This window comes from Mytilus edulis, unplaced genomic scaffold (genome assembly GCF_963676685.1).
Source record: "Mytilus edulis unplaced genomic scaffold, xbMytEdul2.2 SCAFFOLD_905, whole genome shotgun sequence".
Classification (NCBI taxonomy): Eukaryota; Metazoa; Mollusca; class Bivalvia; order Mytilida; family Mytilidae; genus Mytilus; species Mytilus edulis.
This window is the reverse complement of record NW_027268738.1, coordinates 1-25,334: the sequence shown is the minus strand read 5'-3', so window position 1 is coordinate 25,334 and position 25,334 is coordinate 1. Positions and strand designations below refer to the sequence as shown.

General features: G+C 30.9%; 1 protein-coding gene across 2 annotated transcripts; it reads left to right on the top strand.

Moving 5' to 3' along the window:
- Nucleotides 1-10,870: 10,870 nt before the first annotated feature.
- LOC139508435 (FMRFamide receptor-like) lies at nt 10,871-20,978 on the top strand. 2 transcript variants are annotated; one of them, XM_071295958.1, is made up of 2 exons: nt 10,871-11,641; nt 19,227-20,978. In XM_071295958.1, the coding sequence occupies exon 2, from the start codon at nt 19,315-19,317 to the stop codon at nt 20,872-20,874; it is 1,560 nt and encodes a 519-aa protein (XP_071152059.1). In that variant the 5' UTR covers nt 10,871-11,641; nt 19,227-19,314; the 3' UTR covers nt 20,875-20,978. The 2 variants fall into 2 exon arrangements, with proteins under 2 accessions (XP_071152059.1, XP_071152060.1); XM_071295959.1 differs by lacking the exon at nt 10,871-11,641 and adding an exon at nt 15,852-16,203.
- Nucleotides 20,979-25,334: the final 4,356 nt, after the last annotated feature.

The following is a 25,334-nucleotide window of genomic DNA, read 5'->3' as shown; positions in this document are numbered from 1 at the left end:
TAGACCAAATGTATGCCAACAATCCTAACAACATCCATTCTAATTTTCAGAGAGAAAAAAAATCTTTTATCCTTTATGGATGCTGCACCTGGCAGTTTCTTAGAATGTTTGCCCTGGTTTCCAGCTGTCATTGTATAATGTAGGGCTGTCTTTGATTATCATCATGAGAAATTGACTGTTTCTAATATCAATTTCTCATGTCTTTTCATATCTGGTACAAAAAATTCTTTTCTTTCAAATAAAGACAACTGTTGTTATCTTTTACAAAAAAGATGCACTTTTGATCTAGACATTCAGATTATACTTATATTAAGTTTATGTTTCAAAGTACAACAAAGTCAAAATACTGACAGTAAATCAAGTAGCAACAGTGCTGTTTATTTTTGCTTTATTATTAATTAAATACACCAACTGTTCACCATAATACTTAAAGATAGAATAAAGGTTCCAGTTCATTTAGATTATAGGCCTTCAGTAATGACTTCTGTGTTATATGTCAAAATGAAACTTGCAGGTTGAGTACCAGTAACAGCAAGAAAATGAGCATTTCTTGAATGTTCTATTATTAAATGCACATCCCTACAGCTTGTCTAGTAATGGTTCTATTCCATCTGTCTGTTCTTCTGTCCAAAAGACCTTTTTTGTTTTTGTTTAATTTTTCTTTGCTTCTATGAAAGGGAAGGATGTAATATTTGGTATCGAGCTTGATAATGATGAGTTGTAGCCTTTAAGTAAATGTAAAATGCAACCATTTCCTGTTTGCTGACAGTTTCACATTTCAAAACACTCATTGTACAAGGAAAATTCTTGTCAAACTTTCTTGCCTCCTTCCAGAGAAAGGTTATGATTTTGTATTTGTGGTAATACCACAAAAGTTCATTGTAAAAGAAAAAAAACAAGTATTTTTATATAATGCCCTGAAAGTCAGTCAGATAGATTCAATCTTAACTGAATTGAATAATTACCTCTGATTTTATGTTTTTTTCCAGTTGATTTATCAAAATAAAGTGCAAGTGCATGCATATTTCATTGACAATTACATATATAAATGTTTGACCAGCTGTTGCCCACTAATCTTTTGGTAGAGCTTGATAACATCTTAATCATTATAAATAACAAAACATTATGATTTATTTTTATAATAGAAACATGTTTCAATAAACTTCACAGGAACATAACTGAAATCGGATTTTGATTCCTTTTTACATGTTCTGTGTAAAAATAGCTAGGGCGTTGAAACTTCAACATGCAATGTTTAGTGATGATGAAAATGTTTTGAAGTTAGGTAGAAGGCTGTCACCATTGGGTACAAATTTTCATGAATTACTGAATTGCTATATTATTCTAATGGCTGGATTGACCTTAATTAGAGTTAGCTTTTAAATCTAATGGTTTCAGGAAAAGAGTTCTGTGAACCAATTCCTGTTTAGTACACTTTCGATGACCATTTTACAGAAAAGACAATGCATTCATATAGCAAATTTTTTATCCCACACTTAGGGGCATTATGTTTTTAGATATGTTTGTCCGTTGTTTGTCCTACTGTCTGTTTGTCCGTTCATCGGTCCCTTCAGGTTAAAGTCTTTGTTTTAAGATAAGTTTTTTATGAAGTCCAATCAACTTGAAACTAATAGTACACATGTTCCCAATAATATGATCTAGTTTTAATGCCAAATTAGAGTTTTGATCCCAATTTCACACTCCACTGAACATTGAAATCGATTATTGTCCACTCCAGGTTAAAGTTTTTGGTCAAGGTAAGTTTTTGTTGAAGTCCAATCAACTTGACACTAATAGTACACATGTTCCCTGTGATATGTTTTTTCTATTATAATGCCAAATTAGAGTTTTGACCCTAATTTCACTGTCCACTGAACATAGAAAATGATACTAAGTGCCCGTGTAATGGTGCACACAAATGCTCTTTAGTTTTGTATATTTTACTAGGTAAGCGTTATAGGATTGTTGGAGCCTCTTGTTTATGTCAGTTCCCAAAATATCATTTTGATATTGATGATTTTATAAAAAGTTATCACAATACATGTATTGCAGACATTTACATATCTAAAACATCAATTTGACTTATTTTTGCAGTAATGCTTGCAACTTCCTTAGTGTTCATGCTGATTCTTTATGAAGATTATGTTTGACACTTCACTCTTGAATGAACATGCTTTAAAGGTGTTTTTACTACGACATTAATAGATGTTTTTTGTATAGTAATTGCAAAAGAATTCTATTTACCATCTGAATGAGTGAATGATGTTCATTAAAGACCAACCTTTTAGAAGAAACATTTTTTTCTTCTTCAAATTGATGTTTTTTAAGCTTACAAAATGCTAACAAAAATTATTTAATGTGATAATTAATTGAACTATATTTTTTTTAAATACAGTAAACTTAATTTTTAAGAGGATGCATCTATGCTCAGTAGTTTCTGGTTGTCTGACAATTAATTAATTGGTATTCCTACAGTATTCCTTGTAATTTTTAATTGGAATTTTCAGACTTTAATACCATCCTTTCTTGGTTGATAGATCTGGTATCATTTAATTTAATAGTGTCATGTCATGAACACTGCTGGTAGAATTTTAATATTTAATACAAGTAAGGAGGTAAGTAATTACAGAGGGCTCTGATTAGAACTAATGTACAACTGATCTATACCAATCTTAATTATATAACAGCATGAACGATTATAAATTGTGAACCAATTATCAGAGTATTGTAGATTTTTAGTTAGAGAACATTTACATTCAAACTATCATTTAACAAAATTACTTTTTCAAACTGAAATTTTACAAAAAAAAACATCAGGAAAGGAAAAAAACAGACAATACTATGGCCAACAAGAAAAAGGTTGGAAAAAAACCCAAACACATCACAGAAAACTGAAGGTTGAGGAATGTCACATTTCCCTCCCTAAAAAAAAACAGGTTTGAAGTCAAGTGCTCAAGAACAAAATCACATTTCCTGCTCTACATGTGGCACCCATTGTGTTTATATGACACTACATTATCATACACTGTGTTCTGATCACGCTACATTATCTAAATCTGTGTTCTGATCATACAACATTATCAAAAACTGTTCTGATCACATAACATTATTATAAACTGTTTCAATCACACATCATTATTATAAACTGTTCAGACCAAACAACATTATCATAGACTGAGTTGTGATCACACTACCCTATCACAAATTGTGTTCTGATCACACAGCATTATCTTAAACTGTGTTCTGATCACACAACATTATCATAAACTGTGTTCTGATCACACAACAATATCATTAACCGTGTTCTGACCTCACAATATTACTATAAACTGTTCTGTTCACACAGCACTTACATAAACGGTGTTCTGACTACAATACATTATCATAAACTGTGTTCTGATCACATACCATTATCATACTTCTATTCTGATTACACAACACTATCAAACACTGTGTTCTGATCACTCAACATTAGCATAAACTGTGTTCTGACCTCACAATATTATTATACTATTTTTTGATCACACAACATTTACATAAACTATGTTCTGATCACACAACATTGTCATTTCTCTGTTGTGACCACACAACACTATCAAACACTGTGTTATGATCACACAGCACTTACATAAACGGTGTTCTGACTACAATACATTATCATAAACTGTGTTCTGATCACATACCATTATCATACTTCTATTCTGATTACACAACACTATCAAACACTGTGTTCTGATCACTCAACATTAGCATAAACTGTGTTCTGACCTCACAATATTATTATACTATTTTTTGATCACACAACATTTACATAAACTATGTTCTGATCACACAACATTGTCATTTCTCTGTTGTGACCACACAACACTATCAAACACTGTGTTATGATCACACTACACTATCATAAACTGTGTTCTGACTACACAACATTAGCATAAACTGTGTTCTGACCTCACAATATTATTATACTATTTTCTGATCACACAACATTTACATAAACTATGTTCTGATCACACAACATTATCATTTCTCTGTTCTGACCACACAACACTATCAAACACTTGTATTGTGATCACACTGCCCTATCATCAACTGTTCTGATCACAGAACATTTACATAAACTGTGTTCTGATCACACAGCATTATCTTAAACTGTGTTCTGATCACACAGCATTATCTTAAACTGTGTTCTGATCACACAACATTATCATAAACTGTGTTCTGATCTCACAATATTATAATATTTTTTTATCACACAACATTTACATAAACTATGTTCTGATCACACAACATTATCATTTCTCTGTTGTGACCACACAACACTATCAAACACTGTGTTATGATCACACTACACTATCATAAACTGTGTTCTGACTACACAACATTATCATAAACTGTGTTCTGATCACACAACAATAATTATAAACTGTTTAAGTCACACAACATTATCATTTCTCTGTTCTGACCACACAGCACTATCAAACACTGTATTGAGATCACACTGCCCTATCATCAACTGTTCTGACCACACAGCACTATCAAACACTGTATTGAGATCACACTGCCCTATCATCAACTGTTCTGATCACAGAACATTTATATCAACTGTGTTCTGATCACATAACGTTATAATCAACTGCGTTCTGACCACACAACATTATCATAAACTGTGTTCTGATCACACAACAGTATCATTAACCTTGTTCTGACCTCACAATATAACTATAAACTGTATTGTTCACATAGCACTTACATAATAAAATTAACGGTACCAATATTCTTGCACCAGATGCGCATTTCAACAATACATGTCTCTTCAGTGATGCTCGTGGCCAAAATATTTGAAATCCACAGCTTATATAAAAGATGAAGAGCTATAATCCAAAAGGTCCAAAAAGTATAGCCATATCCGTGAAAGGAATCAGACCTTTGCATGAGGGAGATACATTCCTTAATTTATAATAATTTCTAATATTTTGTAACAGCAAATTTTAATAACACAAAAAATCCGTATGTACATAAACTGTGTTCTGACTACAATACATTATCATAAACTGTGTTCTGACCACACAATATTTACATAAACTGTGTTCACAACATTATCATAAACATATACAGTGTTCTGACCTCACACCACATAATCTTCAGATTTTTCCTGATCAAATCACAAAAGCATGAGTTGTGTTTTGACCACACAACACTTATTTTAAACTCTTTCCATCACACAACATTATCATTTCTCTGTTCTGCCCACACAACACTATCAAACACTTGTATTGTGATCACACTACCCTATCATAAACTGTGTTTTGACTACAATACATTATTATAAACTGTGTTCTGACTACAATACATCATCATAAACTGTGTTCTGACTACAATACATTATCATAAACTGTTCTGATCACTTATCATTATCATAATTCTATTCTGATTACACAACACTATCAAACACTGTGTTCTGATCACTCAACATTATCATAAACTGTGTTCTGACTTCACAATAGTATTATTAACGTTTTTGATCACACAACATTTACATAAACTGTGTTACGATCGCACAACATTATCATTTCTCTGTTGTGACCACACAACACTATCAAACACTGTGTTATGATCACACTACACTATCATAAACTGTGTTCTGACTACACAACATTATCATAAATGTGTTTTGATCACACAACACTAATTATAAACTGTTTAAGTCACACAACATTATCATTTCTCTGTTCTGCCCACACAACACTATCAAACACTGTATTGAGATCACACTACCCTATCATAAACTGTGTTTTGACTACAATACATTATTATAAACTGTGTTCTGACTACAATACATCATCATAAACTGTGTTCTGACTACAATACATTATCATAAACTGTTCTGATCACTTATCATTATCATAATTCTATTCTGATTACACAACACTATCAAACACTGTGTTCTGATCACTCAACATTATCATAAACTGTGTTCTGACCTCACAATAGTATTATTAACGTTTTTGATCACACAACATTTACATAAACTGTGTTACAATCGCACAACATTATCATTTCTCTGTTGTGACCACACAACACTATCAAACACTGTGTTATGATCACACTACACTATCATAAACTGTGTTCTGACTACACAACATTATCATAAATGTGTTGTGACCACACAACACTATCAAACACTGTGTTATGATCACACTACACTATCATAAACTGTGTTCTGACTACACAACATTATCATTTCTCTGTTGTGACCACACAACACTATCAAACACTGTGTTATGATCACACTACACTATCATAAACTGTGTTCTGACTACACAACATTATCATAAATGTGTTTTGATCACACAACACTAATTATAAACTGTTTAAGTCACACAACATTATCATTTCTCTGTTCTGCCCACACAACACTATCAAACACTGTATTGAGATCACACTACCCTATCATAAACTGTGTTTTGACTACAATACATTATTATAAACTGTGTTCTGACTACAATACATCATCATAAACTGTGTTCTGACTACAATACATTATCATAAACTGTTCTGATCACATATCATTATCATAATTCTATTCTGATTACACAACACTATCAAACACTGTGTTCTGATCACTCAACATTATCATAAACTGTGTTCTGACCTCACAATAGTATTATTAACGTTTTTGATCACACAACATTTACATAAACTGTGTTACAATCGCACAACATTATCATTTCTCTGTTGTGACCACACAACACTATCAAACACTGTGTTATGATCACACTACACTATCATAAACTGTGTTCTGACTACACAACATTATCATAAATGTGTTTTGATCACACAACACTAATTATAAACTGTTTAAGTCACAAAACATTATCATTTCTCTGTTCTGCCCACACAGCACTATCAAACACTGTATTGAGATCACACTACCCTATCATAAACTGTGTTTTGACTACAATACATTATTATAAACTGTGTTCTGACTACAATACATCATCATAAACTGTGTTCTGACTACAATACATTATCATAAACTGTTCTGATCACATATCATTATCATAATTCTATTCTGATTACACAACACTATCAAACACTGTGTTCTGATCACTCAACATTATCATAAACTGTGTTCTGACCTCACAATAGTATTATTAACGTTTTTGATCACACAACATTTACATAAACTGTGTTACAATCGCACAACATTATCATTTCTCTGTTGTGACCACACAACACTATCAAACACTGTGTTATGATCACACTACACTATCATAAACTGTGTTCTGACTACACAACATTATCATAAATGTGTTTTGATCACACAACACTAATTATAAACTGTTTAAGTCACACAACATTATCATTTCTCTGTTCTGCCCACACAGCACTATCAAACACTGTATTGAGATCACACTTCACTATCATAATAAATGTGCTCTGTTCACAACATTATCATAAACATATACAAGGATCTGATCTCACACCACAGTAATTCATCATATAAAAACATATGAAAAGTTCCAACTAATTCATGGGTCTTGCTCACTATACTTTGATAATGTTCCAAAAATGAAATAGTTATGTGTTTTAACAGTACTAGAAATCAGACTTTATTTTTATGACACTGAAAGATGTAGAATTATTTTTTGGCATCAATTGCATTAATTGTGTTCTCAACAAAAAGTACAACTTAAAATTTTATAACTTAAGTATTATGCAACTTTGACTTTATAAGTGCTTTTAATCAGACCTAAAGACATCTGTTATCAGAATAACAAAATACTTAGCTTTTTGATTGAAACTTTCTGAAGGAAATAAAGCTATAAAAAGGCATATGCTTTGAAAGTTGTTTACCTTTAAAATTTTGTCTATTTTGATCATGAATATTTTGCATAATTGATTTGTTTCCTCATATTTGTCAGTTATTGCATATTTCTACGGATGCACAGTGAAACCATAGAAATTAGCATACCAAATACAAAGGATATTCTATTTTTGTCAGGTATTTTGAATTCATCCAGTATTACAAATCAATTCATATCTATTGATACAGTTCATATATAATTACACTATATAACTATTCAGACCTAACAGGATAAAAAATATTTCAAGAATAATCTTAGTTCCAGATCCCAAAACAATTAGGTTGAATCTGTTTTTATGCCCCATTTATGAGCATTATGTTTTCTGGTCTGTGAGTCCTTCCGTCCGTTCGTCCGTCCGTTCGTCCCATTTCAGGTTAAAGTTTTTGGTCGAGGTAGTTTTTGATGAAGTTGAAGTCCAATCAATTTGAAACTTAGTAAACATGTTCCCTATGATATGATCTTTCTAATTTTAATGCCAAATTAGATGAAGTTGAAGTCCAATCAATTTGAAACTTAGTTAACATGTTCCCTATGAAACATAATTTTATTAACCAATCATGGTGCCCAAAATTTGAGCTATACAATCAAATGAATTACAAAATAAAGCACAGAAAATGATTAGAATGATTAAAGTACAAAAATTGATCTTTCTAATTTTAATGCCAAATTAGAGATTTTATCCCATTTTCATGGTCCACTGAACATAGAAAATAATAGTGCAGATGGGGCATCCGTGTACTTGGGACACACTAGTGTTTTCTGATGATTTATAGATATGTATAATGATCTGCAAAAAAAATGTGTTCTTTCTATGTCTCGTCAAGCTTCATGTTTTTTCTGTCTCACTTTCTACATAACACAATTTGCAGAATGAAAGACATAGGGATTACTATCTGAGTCAGGCAGCATAAACTATTTGAGTTAAGCTTTTTATGTCCCATTTATAAGTATTATGTTTTCTGGTCTGTGCCTTCGTCTGTCTGTCCCGCTTCAGGTAAAAGTTTTTGGTCGAAGTCCAATCAACTTGAAACTGAGTATATATTTTCCTAATGATATGATCTTTCTAATTTTAATGCCAAATTAAGAGTTTTTACCCCATTTTAGCGGTCCACTGAACATAGAAAATGATAATGTGGATGGGGCATCAGTGTACTAGGGACACATTCTTGTTATTTTAATAAATTTGATACTAATTTAAATCTCTGAATTTCTTTAAAGCTTTAATTAGCTTTTACTTTTCAATTAAAATTTATGTTGAATAGATAAAAATATGGTTTTTCAATTTAAACTACCAACAAAATCCAACCTCTACATGTTTCAGTTCCTGTCAAGGCTGTCATTGAGCTGCTGTCATGAAATAGTCGATGAATTCAATGATGAATCTAATTTGATAGTAGTATTGACCAGTGGATAGACAACCTTCACACACTTTATTAATTTAACTAAGAATTTTAGCATGCAAACGAGACGAAATCATTGACCTGCAGATTTTGGAACACCAAATTGTCATTTCGTCATGATAACAGAACTATCTTCAGGAAAGCTCAAAGGAAATTAATCTATTGTCTAGGCCTTGCGACAGAATCTGAAATGGTATAGAGATAAGTACATGATGGTATTGTGGATCAATCGTATTTTGCTGGCTGATTTCAGCATGTGATTGACATGGTGTATTGTCACTTAGTGTGAGATAGTAATTATGTGTCAATGAAGCTGTGAAGTATGTTTTGTTAATCTCTTCCCAATTAAGTTTGTGTGCTACATTGGAGATGTTGTGATTTTTTAAGGCCATTTCAACTAAACTTTTAGATTCTCAATCCAATTGATACAAAATTTGGATTATTATCTCATTGTATATAAACAGGAGATTTGGTATCCTTGCCAATGGTGATTTCAGTAAATTATTTTCAAATATAACAGTTGCTGTGTAAATAATACACAGCGCAGTTGATATGGAATGAAAACAGATTATTGATAGTTACTGTAACTAAGTATCATTGATAGCAAATACCACTATACATAATAAGCAAAATTAAGAAAATAAAAATACTTTTATTTCAGTGACATTAGTATAAGATAATTCAAATCTGTATTTAAGTGACCTTGAAATTCATTCTCTCATGTTAGAAAGTTTTAATTGAAATTTTTAAACAATGCAACATAAGGTCAATCAGCTAAATTTTAAGTTCAATGTTTACTTTATTGTAGGTACAAGTAAAACTATTTGATTTTTTGATACATGGCAGATGGTAACAAAAGATATCTATTTATTTATGTTTTGTATTGGGTTATAACAAAGCAAACATCTCCATTTAATAAACTCTGTTTTTAGACACAATCCTGCGCAATCTATTTGCTTTAATCTACCACTAAAATGTTTTAAAAGTTCAGAACTTCATCAATTAATAAAACAAATACATGTACATATTGTAAAAACAAATCCAAGGACAAAATATCTAAAAGTGTTTCTTCAAGGTTAATGCCCTTTATTCTGGTCTTAGAAACCTATACCAAATATTTACCTCATTATGAATATCAATGATGGTACATATGGTATATGGAAAAATTTATTTGCCAAGAAAAGGGTATCTATTAAAGTAGATAGCAGTTAAAATCAAACCATGCTTATAATCTTTATTCTAAATACAGAGGCAGAAGTAGGAGGGCATGGTGCCATGGCCCCCCTTCTGATGAGAAAAAAATGGTTTATTATATAGGGATATCACTAAAGCATGATTAGAGTGCCCCCCCCCCCCCCCCCCCCTAAAAAAATAAAAAAATAAAAAATAAAAGGTCTTGAATGTCTCGAAGTCACTGAGCTGCATATATTTCTAAATGAATGATTTGTTTCTAGAAAAAAAAGGATTGCAAAAAATTAAGATAGATAGTACAAGGGTGTATAGTGCCAGGTGAGTTATTCAGGCTCCTAAGGAATCTAAATATATATCTAGTCTCATTTCATAAATGGCACAACAATATTTTCTTATGGTGATTTGAATATCAAAGAATATCAATGATAACAGCAGTTATTGATGATATCAGAAAATACTGTTATTAAGTATCATGTATAGCAGTGATTTGTCTTAAGATGATTACCGGTATGCCTAATAGCAAATAGAAAGTCAAATATAGAAGACACTTTCTATGGCAATTTTTCTTTTAGCTTAGGGATTGAGAATCATAGCTTTAACGTAAAATGACATCAAATAATGTCATTTGATAATTACGGGAAGAAAAATTCCCAGATAATTATACATCATCGGAATATAAAGTAGACCCGTTGAAGGAGTAGGTGGGATTAACTATATATTCCTTCAGAAGACGGAAAGCTGTAAAACACAATCATTTTGTTATTTGATCTGTCAACTAGTAAAGATGTCATGAACTACATAATTATATGTAATGTTCATAAAACATTGCTCATGATGAACGATGTAGAGATTTGTCACGATGAAGACAGGATTAGTCAATTCTCAATTTAATCCAAAGGGGTCATTTATCTTCTTGAAATGTTCAGCTGCATCTAAATGCTTCCTCTGAATGAAGATAACATTTTTTTAAGAAAACAGACGCTTATGTGCATAATTATTTTTGAGGAAGATAACCTTTGACTATGATGATGATGAATTTATACTAGTTAGTGTCCGATTGACTTTTAATCTATCTAATAGTGGAATGGATTTTTAAAACAAACTTTATTTACGTGTCATTGTAAACATTTCACTGCAGGAGAGGAGTACCCTAATTGTTTCATAAATTCATACTATAAGGTAGGTTTTATAGTCATCTTTACAGGAAATTAGTTTGACTTTAAATCTACGGTTAAGATTGAATTTCATTGTAATACTTCAAAAGATATTTAAATTTGTTTTTGCATATTTTGATTGACTTTTAAAATTTAGATATTTCAACAACAACACACAAAATAATTATATTTATATCATTCAGATATATTGAATTACAATTTTGATTTGTTTGGATATAATTGTTTAACCATGATAGTTACACACATTACCTTCATTATTTAGCTACAAAAGTGACAAAATCAAAGTGTATAAAAAGGTTGTTGACATTAGTAAGGACTAACTTGATATTTCCTAGATTGGTTTTGGTCATTTTAATACACACTGGTCTTCTCACGTACAGAGCTAAATGCCACGAAGTATTAAAGTGTCTAAAAATCTGTATTTTAAAAAAAACAAGTGCTTTGATAAGCAAGAAACAGAGGAACTTATAATAGGATTGCTTAAGTTGCATTTCAATGACTTTTTGTAAAGTAACTATAGATGTATACTGTTAAGGAAAAAATGTTTGTGATTTTTGCTATTAACGTGGTATTGTTCATCTGCAAAACAGTAACTAGCCCAATAGAACTGCTGCGCTCAAAGGATAAGAAACCCGAAATAAAAGAAAGGGATAGAATGGAAGTCTGACAGGTTGTGAAATAAACACACACAAAAATTGTCTGGTTTCCATTATATATATCAAATGGACAGGCCTTTTATGTAAGTAGTAGTTTGTCTAGTCTATTAATTCCCCCCCCCCCCCCTGAATTATGTTATTAGGCTGTCATTTATAAAGGTTCTGTAATGAACAGGGAAAAAATGAAAATGGAGGGAGGGGGTATTTTTACATTTATAAACTGTTGGAAAAAAAGGATGGTAACTTATTATCAAAATATTTAGAGTACGAATAGTTCTTGCTTGTCTGCTACATAGTCATTCAGTGACAACATTTATTTGGAAAGAAACTATAGTCACAACTGTATAAAGTACTAGATTTACCTTTTAAACTTGAAGAGGAGCTAAGCTTATAATCAGCTTAATCAGATTTAAATCTATTATACGAGATTAACACACTTTTGGTGTGAAATTGATCCTATGATAAAGTATATTATGCATAAAATTCAAAGGAAAGAATCTTTACTTGCAATTATGGTAACTGAGAAGCTGTAATATAGGACTTCTAGTTGCAATTGAATGTGAACGTGATGTAAGCAATATTTGCACTTCAATTTGAATTTTGTGAAGGAAATAATAAGATTACAAAACTGCTGTTACGTTAAATCAACAAAATAAGAATAACAAATTTGTTATGTTAATTTAAGATCGGAAAAATAAATTTTAAAGTCAACTGTTGTTGATTTTCTGAAAATTGATATTTCCTCTGTTTTCTGTATTTCTGTAATTTTCATTAAAGAATCAAAGGCATACAAACTTACTTACTTGGATGCAAAACACAATTTTTCCTTAATTCATCTCCCCAAGGTTGACTGTGGGATAGAAATATGGTCACTGCAGGTCTTCTGACCGACAGTAAAACCCTTGCCAAAGTGGGGTGTCCATTTGGCTGTGCAGGATGTATCAAGTATGCATCAAATTCCAGTCAGAATTGGGACATTAAATCTAATGCCTTGTGTAGAGATAGTGTAATGCTCCCTGTACGTAAAGAACCCTTGCAACAACTCTTGGAGGGGTCTGTAGGTGGCCTGTTGTACGGCAAAATTTCTGTCCCTATCCAATTTTCCCTCATTTTCCAGTGGCAGTCTAAATTTCCATGACTTTATCCCGTACGGTCTCTATTACAGGACCTTAGTAACCTATTGTATTTATTGTTAACTTGTTCTCGTTCTGAACATGCATGAAATATTTGCCACTGGACGTTAAGCAACTAACAATCAATCAATCAATCTTTAATTCATGAAAAATGGGATCAACAGTTATTTTTGTTTATCAACTATCTTAATCAGACAAAGAAAAACTGAATAATTTCTAGATTAGCTGCATGCATAGTGAACAAAAATTAAATAAACTTATTTCATTGAAAGTGAATCTTAGAAAACTCTACAACATCTCCCCCTCTCCCCCTCCCTAGCCAAAGTTTAAATTGAAACAGTAAAATAACATAGGCGGATCCAGGGGGGGGGGGCCGGCCCCCCACTTTTGTGAGAAAAATTTGGTTGATTATATAGGGAATCATTGAAGCATGACTGGAGCGGGCCCCCCCCCCTTAGGAAAAGTTCTGGATCCGCCACTGAATAAAGATATGATATCACAAAATATTCTTCCCATTATATTATGTAAAATTAAATTCTAAATGAAAAAAGACAGGATAACATATTTAAAGCAAACATATTGCAGATAGAAGTGTATGAAATAATTATTTTATTTCAGAAATTGTCATTCTGGCCTCTGGCAGTGCTTTCTATCTGATTGGGTGCATGGATTTTTTGGCTTACTTCTTAATGCATAATCTTATTTAAACCTTGCAAGATTTTAAAATTAATAATCTTTGTAATTACATTTGGTTGTGCGGTCATATGAATGTCATGAACACCTGCTTCTGATTAATATCATTATGTAGGTAAGAACATTTTTCACCTAATTTTGAATGATTAAAAACTTTTTTTATAAAATATTTCAATTGTTTAAAAATCTAAATTTAGTTAGGAAGATTATTAAAACTTCTAAAATTAGAATTTTTTACTTCAGTCATACACATGACCTGAATTCTTGATCCAAGATCTCTTATATTTAAAGCGAGGTGACCTTAATATTTCTCAATATAAGATTTGTAGCTGGATTCTGAGATTTCAATAAGTTTTTTTTTTTAAAGCAATGTCTTATTTAGTATAGATTTATTTTAGTATGTTATTTAGTAGAAACATTAAAAAACTTAGATTTCATATACTGTAAATTCAGAAATTATTGCGTGCATGAAATTATTATTGAAATTTTGTCATTTTAGACTTAAATGGGATTTTAATTTTTATGATTTTGAGAAAAATCCTGTTTTATTCATATAAAATATTTCAAAATGCGAGTTTAAACTATTCCGCTTTTAACTCTGTCACATTGTTTGCAATTATAAAAACCTCGCAATAATTTCTGAATTTATAGTAGTCTTTAGTTTTGATCTCAGAAACTTGTCACATGTCACAAGCAGATTGTTCCATATTAAAAGCATGAAATATTCTTCTCACCGAAGGGTAATTTTTATGTAATATTAAGGTTTCTGTTTGCGATCAAAGCAGAAATTGATAGTCTATGCTTTAGCGTAAAATGTCTTGGTTATTTGAAAAAAATCCGGTGAACTTTGGTGACCAAATGTAATACACATTGTTGTGTTCTCAAATTGTAATCAATTTATCTTTTGACCTGTGTTTCTGCAAGTTGATTTTTTTTTTCTTTCCGTAGGTTTAAAAAAAAAAAGAGGTTTAAAACAGTTCAAATCACAAGTTGCTTAATCACAGATTATTAGTAACTGCTTTCAGATGTTTCAAATAATCACACTCAGTCATAGAGGTTATGGGAATTCAGAGAGTAACCCCTCTAAAAACAAATATGATACTTTATAAGACATCATAGAAATTTGAACTATTCAAAGTCAGAGTGTCATCAGACACCAAGTACCCCCATTAGAGACATGTGCATGGCTATTATCCTGATTATTTTATTAAACCATAAGCTACCATTTTTTGTTAATCAAAAATATCTTTCATATAAACTGTCTTAAATTAGCGGCAACATTTTTGCTTGAAAGATAAGTCAATGTCTTTTTTATTTCTGGTAAGGTTTTATCTATTGCTGTATAGAATAGTTGAATGTACGGTGGAGGTGTTAAATAGAACAAATACAGTATGATTGTTAGATACAATGTACAAATCATAATCATATTAGTAGTCAGATATTGGTCCGCTTCAGAATCAATGAATGACTAGAAATGAATATCTACCGCATATCAACATCTTTCAATGTTCTGTAAATCTTTCTTTAGAAGACAAAGTTATTTCAGGATAGAAAATTTTATCCTTGAAAACATTAGGTTTTCTTTTTATAGAGCAAAAAGAAAAAAGATATTTTTTAATTAAAATTGCTATATATTACTGTGCAGATATATGAAACCTGGACTAGTTTGTTTGTTATAAATGATGTGTTTTCTAAGGGTAAAAACACACGTACCACATCTTTATAAGCATCTCCTTTAAAGGATTTTAATTAGTTCTGATACAATACCATCATTTTTATAAGACTGCATTAGGGTAACAGTGAAAATCTATAAGTGGAGTTGTAACATAATTCCTTGTCTAGCATAGGACCGTCTGATCCGCCCAATCATCAGGGATATATTTTCATACATCGTCAATTAGATTAAGCATATCGACCAAAAGCTATGTTTTTTACTCGGTAGATGTCTTATAAAATTGTTGAAGGTGTATTAAAGAGGCGTTGGTGCATGACTGGTTTTTAATTCTGAAGTAAAATTATATACTTATCGATGGATCATTCATAGTGTTGAGATCAGGCATTGGATTATACACAACAAATAAATGGTAGGCCAAATAAGATCATGATTTATCACATTAAATGTAACTTCTTTTTGCATATGTTGTTGTAGATTTTAATAGGTTATTGAATAATTTCTAAATAAATATTTTTTTTTTTTTTAAAGTTTATGTTATTAATGCATCAAAAATACATGTAGATTATTGCATTAAATACAATTAAAAGGTAGTTTGTTCAATTGTATAACAACGATACTCTATAGATTACAAATATTTCTTTTTTTTTTATTTTCTAAGAAAATTGAGAAATAATTGCTCACAATTATTTCGTGGAATTTTAATAAAAATGATAATAATGAAAATTATTTTCATTTTCTGGTAAATCAGAATTTTAATATTTAGACTTTTCTTTTTCTTTCTCTCCCTGAGATTTTGTTATATCTTTAATATTGGATGTAACATAAACTATAGCATTTTTTTAACTAAAAAAATATATATATTAAAAATTTGTTATTTTGAAATTCCAACACAACCAATACAAATTAAAAAATTGAAAAAGATACAATATTTCACAAATTCATATGTACACAACAAACAATACTACATGCACGAAACTGCAAAGTAAATAAGAAAATAAACCAAGTTGATTCGATACTTTAGAAATAAAAGCTTAAATGAAATCATGATAAATTGTAATGGTGGAAATCAGTGAATTATCTTAAATGAAATGATGTAAGTCATTAAGAATTAGTTGAAACAGAAATCTACCCAAAATAGTCTAAAATATAAACCCAGAAAAAACTAGCTGAGTTTCTCTTATTACTTAAGGTAATACTCCGTTTTCTGAAGTAAAGCTTATTGAATTGTCAAGATTATGTCTCCTAAAGGAATTACAGTGGTCACTCGTGGTCTATCATCAGTCAGATCAATATGGGATGTATGGTTTTAAATATCTCTTTGTCTTCTCTAATCAAATGGAAGAGTTTTTATATCACTGAGGTTTCTGACTTTACGGCTTTTGTTGTGGTCATCAATAGTTGAACTTGTGTATTGATGTTGGTCATTTTTCCTGTTTTGCCATTCTCAATAATTAAAGATGATTTACTAATATGTTTTTTTATTCTCTCACAACTACTACTATTAAAACTAAATAATCAGACAGAAATTAATGAAAAATGTAGTATGCATACCGTGAGTTTGATTTAGACACTGCAAATTGAGCAACTTGGTTTTTTTTTGGTTTTTTTTTTTTGCTGTAGAAAAATATTCTAACATATATATCACAAGTAAGTTGAAAAGGTAACCTAGAAATATTTGTCCAGAACAGACACTTCTAGTAACTCAGAAAAGAATCAAAAATATATTTAGGGAATTTGATCTACTTTTGGATAAAAACTCACTGAATACATAACTATAAAAACAGTTGAATTTGATTCATTCAGTGTCTGTCAGTGATGTTTATATTTTATCTTTGATTCCAGCCTTATAAAAACATACTGTAATTCTGCCATAAAATACTTCAGGAATTATCAATTGGTAGAACATTGTCGAACAAGGTAGTTTTCAAATTTTGTTAGGACAGATGGCAATCAAGTAAAAAATAAACCCATTAATTTTCTAAATTTCTGTTAACAATACAATTGAGAATGAAATGAATATATATTTTTTTTCATATTTTGTAAGAAATTGTAATAAGCAAACTATTATTTTTAGCAACATAATAGATAAGGATGAAAAAGGCACATTAAAATTATCTAACAGCAAAGCATATTCAAGAAGTTTACCCTTTATATAAATTCTTAAAAATAATGAAATACTGAAAAGTAGGATTTTTTTACAGAGATGTCATGTCCCAATTAAATTCTGAGGTATTCAGCTTTTAAAAACGATTAACTTTTTTAGTTGATTATTAAAAGGTTTTCTGTATCCAAGCAAGTCTCATTTTTTAAATGCTATGTAATAATTGTACCTCTCATTCATAATATATTCGTATCCTGAGTGTACTGTTAAATGATGAATTTAGAGGGATGAATAATTTATTTTTTGAAAATTAACATGTATTAAAATGAAATGAAAATTAACAAAGTATTCTTACTATTGTATATATGGCAGTATTATTGAACATTGAATAAAATTTATTAGAATTTGAACATTAAGTTTTTAATTCATTTCAGAAAGAAATAAGGACAGGTCATAACTAGTTTGATTAACATATTTTTCTTGAATAATTTACTTTTAATTTCAAAATTGTAAAGATAATGTGTTCAGTGTCTTTGTATAATAGCTCCTTATCAACAAATAGAGATCAGTTGATATTTGAGAGCAACAAACAGACATCATAATTTCCAAATATTGAATTTTCTGAAATGAATTTAAAAATTAGTTGTATCATAACATTATTTTTTACCATTCTGACGTAGGCATGATTAGTAATTTGAATCATGTCATACCTCTTGTTCTACTAGTAGCAATATTATAATTTCTAGATTGAAATAGTTCATTAGCATTTTTTTTTATTTGCTACTGAAACCATATTATGGCAAACTTCAACATTTTGTCAGCTTGTATTAAATAAAAACTAATTTAAACATATAATTTTGTGACTGAACATTTCTGTACAAGTGTGTTTTTGTCGTACTGTCTGTAGTGTCTGGTAGATAGAGTGGTTCATATGTTCTGTTTCATGGTTTGGTATTCCCTTCATCTCTTCTTTTGTCGGAATGGAAAATTTAAGTATTACTCAAATTCTGTATAAAGGTAGGATAATATATTTTGTTTTGTTTTGTTTTCATCTTAATTAATGATAATTGTTTCAGTGAAAGACATTTGAGAGTTGTCATGCAACAAATTTATGTTTGCTGATATTTTGAACAAGTGTGGTTTTTCTTTGCACAACATCACATGTATTTTCATGTTTTTATTACATTTTTTGTACTATAAATGTAAAATATTGAGAGTGACCAAGGAGTTATTTATAAAACTTGTAATCGGACAAAATTAATGATTAAACAAAGTGTCATAAAACCCTATTTAACTATGTCCATTAAAAGATTCTTTCTTAATATTTTCAGGGTTTGGTGAAAGCAGTTGAATATGGCTTGTGCTAGTAGGAATAGAATTTAGACCAGACTTTTGAATTTATCTATTCATGGAATTTAAATGTTGAAATCTACCATGATGGAAGACTATGAGGACTTCACAACCAATGATGTGTGGAATTACACAACCAATTCTAGTGAAAATCATAGCCATCTTTATTTTAGTGATTATACCCCACCTGATGGTGATGACTATGAAGGTAGTTACCAGCGAAAACTAATAACATACTATGTGTCAGGTATCTGTGGAATGACCATTTGCTGCTTAGGAATTGTGGGAAATGTTATGTCTGTGATAATATTAACGAGACGGGTAATGAGATCTTCAACTTATTCGTATCTTAATGCCTTAGCTTTAAGTGATACACTTTTTCTTCTGTTAACAATGCTGTTAGCAAGGCGAGATACAAAAGAACCAGTTCAAGGTGATGTTAATAATTTTCCGGATTCCTTTTATGCCCATACCTTTCCGTTTGTTCATGCTGCATGCCTTACATTTCAAGTGACTTCAATATGGCTGACTCTAGCATTTACTGTTGATCGTTACATCATGATATGTCATCCGTTCAAAGCCGAAAGGTGGTGTAGCATAAAACGTGCCAGATGGGTGATATTAGGGCTTGTGCTAGCAGGAATAGCATTTAATTTTATCAGATTCTTTGAATACAAGTATGAAAAAATAACGTATGTTGATATGGGAGGAATATTAGACTTCAATATGACAGCAAATTTTACAAAAGCCCAACAAGATCAAATGATGAATAGTATAAATTACAAAGAGGCTTACGTGAATTCTTTCACAGAACTCGGAAACAATCCACTTTTTCATAAAATTGTACATATATGGTTTTATTTAACATGTGTTGCAGGAATTCCATTTATTGCTTTATTTGTATTAAATACATTTCTCATTATTGCTGTACATAACTCAAGAAAAAAAGGCAAATTGATAAATGCCAAGGAAAAACGTAGAAACGACACCACAGTTATGTTAATTGGTGTGATAGTTATTTTTTTGATTTGTGAAGGTCCTGCTTTAATATCACGTATGATTTATGCCTTACATTTTGAGAATATAAAATCCATATCGTACATTAAATTCAGTGAAATCTCAAACTTATTAGTCACTTTGAATTCTGCTATAAATATTGTGCCATATTATTTTTTTGGTAAAAAATTCCGTCAACAATTCTGGCGAGTCTTCTGTTCATGTGTTCTTACTAAAGAGGAGATTAGAAAAATTACTCGTAGTCTGAGTGTGTCCATGGATAGACGTTTCAGTGGAGCCAATGGACATGGAGGACATGAAATGAATAACATTGCAGTATACCATCAGCAACAACAGCTGAATCAACAACAACAACAAAAGGAGGAAAACAAGGTGTATAAAAATAGCATTGCTGTACCGTTGATATTAAACATTGAACAAAGAACTTCTATAGATACCCAAAACTCATTTTTTCCAGCTCATGAAAATGAATGTCTAGAAGATCTTTCACCCACAAATACTGAATTAACAAACGAACAGAAAAAAATACTAGTGAATTTAGAGGCAAATGGAAATTGTGAGATTACTGTTGAATCACCATGCTCTGACTGCCAAAATAATGTCATATTGTAATCCTGTCATTGTAAAATCTTATTGTTGACGCTTGTTTTATTTTGTTGTAATTTTATTTATTAAAGATATTGTTCCATATAAAGAATAAATGAAATTAAAAATTATCCCATGGCCATTAGTTTTTGAAATTGGCCACAATTGTTCTTATTGCAATATGCCTAATTTGTACAACTATGCTTTCTCTTGATATAGATTGCTTTAATGACAAATCACAGAATGTGGTATGGAAACTTTTGAATTGTCATAAACCTTAAAAATATTAAAACTTATGTAAAATGACCTATTAAAGCATGATTAGTCATTGCTGATTTTACAACTCAACTCATTTACTTAGAATTCAGAATTAAATGCATTCATATATTAACAGAAATGTAGAACAACCTAAAATTATTTTGAGATTAAAAAAATAACTAGAGAAAAAAATTGCCAATGATGTAGTAAAAATAATTGAGTTATATATATTGTTATATATCTGATTGTATTTCAAAAAATAAATCAAGTATGGTAATTATTTTTTTTAAATTCAGTATTTGGTATATAGTAGGGGCCGGCTAAAGCTCATCTTTTTGAGATTTTCTTGCTGTGTTGAATACCAATTAGTGGCCTTTGGCTGTTTTCTGCTCTGGATGGGTTGTTGTCTCTTTGACACATTCCCAATTTACATGCTCTGTTCTTTATAGACAAATTCTTGCTAGTAAAGTAGTCATGATTTCACACATTGAGTGATAAGAAAAAAATGTCCAATAAAGCAGGGTGTTGGAATACTCAGGTATTTTCTGCAAAGATAGGCATATTTTGGCACCAGAAAAATGTGTTGGTTAAAGCAGGATATTGGAATACTCAGGTGTTGTATAAGGCAGGTTATCAATATTTAAAGAAACTTTCATTAGATCTTACTGACTTATAATTTCCTTTCTTAGCACAATAGAGGGATATGAAAAATTATCGCTAGAAACCAAGAACTCCCTTAATGAAATTAACAACAACATCATAGGTAAAGTAGCAACAAACAGATGATCATTGGTCATCTCAACTCGAAAAAAACTGAGGACCTGATTTCAGCAAATAACATTAAGCCAACATTATGACACTGGTCAAACAAAGGCAACCACTCCAAAACATGCTCTTGAATTAAGCCCAAGTTCTTGAAGAATTTGGCAGGGGCTAAACATGCTTCTGTTCAGTGCTAAATCTATTTGACAGTGCTGTAACAGTAAATAAGAATAACTCATTAAATGGCAATAGACATTAAGTATACTCACTGATTTCTAAGAGCACTTGTGACAACCATAAGCTAATTATTCTAACCTGAGCCAGTAGAACTACATTTGTACTAGAATAATTTATAGCAATTTCAAAGTAAGAAAAGTTACAAATAAAGAGGGATAACTCTTAATACATTTATGAGAAGAGAGAACATTGTTGGTTTTTCTGTGAATGACCTAGGCTGCACAATGGAGTCCAGTTATTTTCAAGCTTGTAATATTTGTTTTGAAAGTTCTTTTAGTTGAGGACATTTTACTCACCATCTGTAGAGGTAGGAAATATGCTGGATTAGATCTTTCTGTCTGTTTGTCTGTCCAATGATATTTTAGTTGCAGTTTTTCCGTTTGTTCTTGCACCAAATGGACATTTTCTTTAATTTTCATTGCAATATTTTATTGAATTATTTTATAATCAGAGCATCCTGGAATAAAGTATCAAACTTGTGAGATTAAGAAACTAGCAATATGTCTATCGAAAATTCAAAGGTCAAGGTCAGTGTCTATAAATAGAGTGAAATTTAGTTCCGTAAGGTACATGTTGAGGCTTGTTGAGCTGTTCATTCAAAAGGCTGTAGGCTGTGATTTCTTTGCGATATTCATAGCTTAGTTACATCTTTCTTAAATGTGGGCAACTTAAAGGACATTTAGTTGTGTTGTAATAATTGTTCCTTCATAATTTTAAGTACATTGAACCTTGAACGAATCGTTTTTAATTTGACAGCAGAGTTGATCAATATTCATATGAAGGATTTGAATTGTAGGTGTAGCTATAAGCAACATTTTTTATCATGCACACATTGATGTTGACAGTTTTAAAGTCTTGTATATATTGTTGATGTCTTTTACTGATGCCATTGGGAGATCAGCATCATATCAGATAATAATTCATGGGATTAACATAAGCTTTTATTTGGTATAAGATTTTATAATCTTTTTATGTTACGTAAAGATTTATCTTACTTTTAAAGATGTTATATTGGCAGAAGGCAAGACAGATGTATATACAAATTACATTGCATTAATTGCAGTAAAAGACCAGTGTTTTCAGAAGATTTAACTTTGTATGTCGATATATTATGGTGTAACACCACTAATTCAGGCCCAGCCAAAAAGCACATACCAGAAAGTAGTACATATTTAACACAAAATAGTTCCTACGCATGAGTGTAACTTTCAAAATATGTAGGATATTTAGGTATTTTTGGCATCAAATGAAAGCTGAAAGACTGGTGATCATTGTAGAACACTTGGATTTATAAATTTGAATATTAAAAAAACTGTATTAAATTTTAAATAGAGGGTACATTTTGTCTGTTTGTCCGATCTGAAGTACCTGTTTTGGTACATTCGAAGTTCCGGGAACCAGTTCTTTCTTATATGCCATGAAAGGTATGTTGATTTTTTCAGTACAAGACACCATAAAGTGTTGCTTTGATATGCAATGATTGCCACTTTATTTGAACTTAAAATGAAAGAGGTGTGCCTGCTTGAAATGGAGGAATTTAACATAGAAAGCAATGGGACCATGAATTAGTGGTGTACTTCCTTTTGAGCTGGGTACATATCTTTGTTTGAGGAAGTACTAAATTATACTTTTTAAAAACCACTGATTTAAACCCTAAAAAGTCAGAATCTGACATATCATAAAGATGCTTGATTTTTTTATTAATGACACATTGTTGCTTTTGGAGAACATGTTTTTCAACAGACCATTGACACCCTAGGGAAAGAACAGTGCTCCTCTTCTTTCCAACTTGTTCCTTTATTCATCTGAGGAAGACTTCATAAAGGAGCTTCTCAGAAAGAATCTTAAGAAGCTAGCATTTTCCTTTAACTTGACATCATCATCATCATTCTACTCCAGTTGGTGTCCTAGCTCTCACTAGATAATTTAAATTTGAGTGATTATGATGTGAAAACCTTTCCAAGGGAACTTAAAATAAAAAGACAACAGAATACATTTGAATCTGCCTCATATCTTGACTTGCAACCAGAAATTGATAATTATTGTTGATTGAGAACAACACTTTTCTACTAAATAGGTGATTTTTGTTTCCCCGATTGTGAACTTTTCATTTCTAAGCAGCAACATCCCAGCAGCACCTGCAATATTGGAGACATATTTCTAATTCAATAGGATATTCCATAGCTTGTGTTTTCTGTGGGGATTTCCTTGATTGAGAGTTGCTGCTAACAAGGAAATTATTGAACTGGTAATTTAGTTAAGGCATCTGTTCCAAATGTGTGTCACAGATTGCCATGTATTTGTTCCAATGTCATAACCACAATGCCATTCCTCTTTTGTGACATCACTGGATTTGTACCTACCATAAGGAACACTGAAGCGTGCCACTTGTAAGAAGGATATGCCTACCCATCTGAAGCATATGAGATCACCTCCAGATTTTGTGGGGTTGCTGTTGCTCTGTCTTTGAAGTGTTTTGTAAACATAGGGGGAGGATCAAGGCATTAAGTTTAACCCTTTTTCCATCTGTCCATTCGTTTCTGTTCTTTTCTTGAGTTTGCCTAAACTAAATGTTATGAATACACAATGCTTGTAACAACCAGACACATATCAAAATCAAATATGGTGAAGTCACTTTTACTGCTCTTGAGTTATGTCCCTTTATATAAATTAAAAAAAATTCTAAATTTTCCCTTTATTTTCAAGTTGGGGCATCTGTGTCCTATGGTCACACACTTCTTTATTTTATAATCAAATTGTACACATGTTCCCTATGATATGATCTTTCTAATTTGAACTCAATTTTCACAGTCCACTGAACATAGAAAATGATAGTGCTTTGGACACATTCTTGTTATTTGTTTAAGATTGGGGTAGTGATTATCTTTTTTGATAAGGATATGTAAGGATGTGGTATATAGGGGTTGAATATGTGGGAATGTGGTGAAAATTTGGTTAATTATCAAGCACCGTAAGTTACACCCTACCCCACCCCCTAAAAAATGTGATGTATATTTTCTTCAAATGACAGATTTCAGTTTTTTGTGTTTTATAATGTAAGAGAATAATAATTCCTGTCTTCATGATAAAGTACCTGAGGCTGAGCCTATGTATTATATTAACTATAACACTTTGCCATGTTATAATTATTATTATATGGAAATAATCTGGTGTTGTCAATAAATAATGGATTAACATGATAAATGTTATATACTATCTGTTGAATAAAC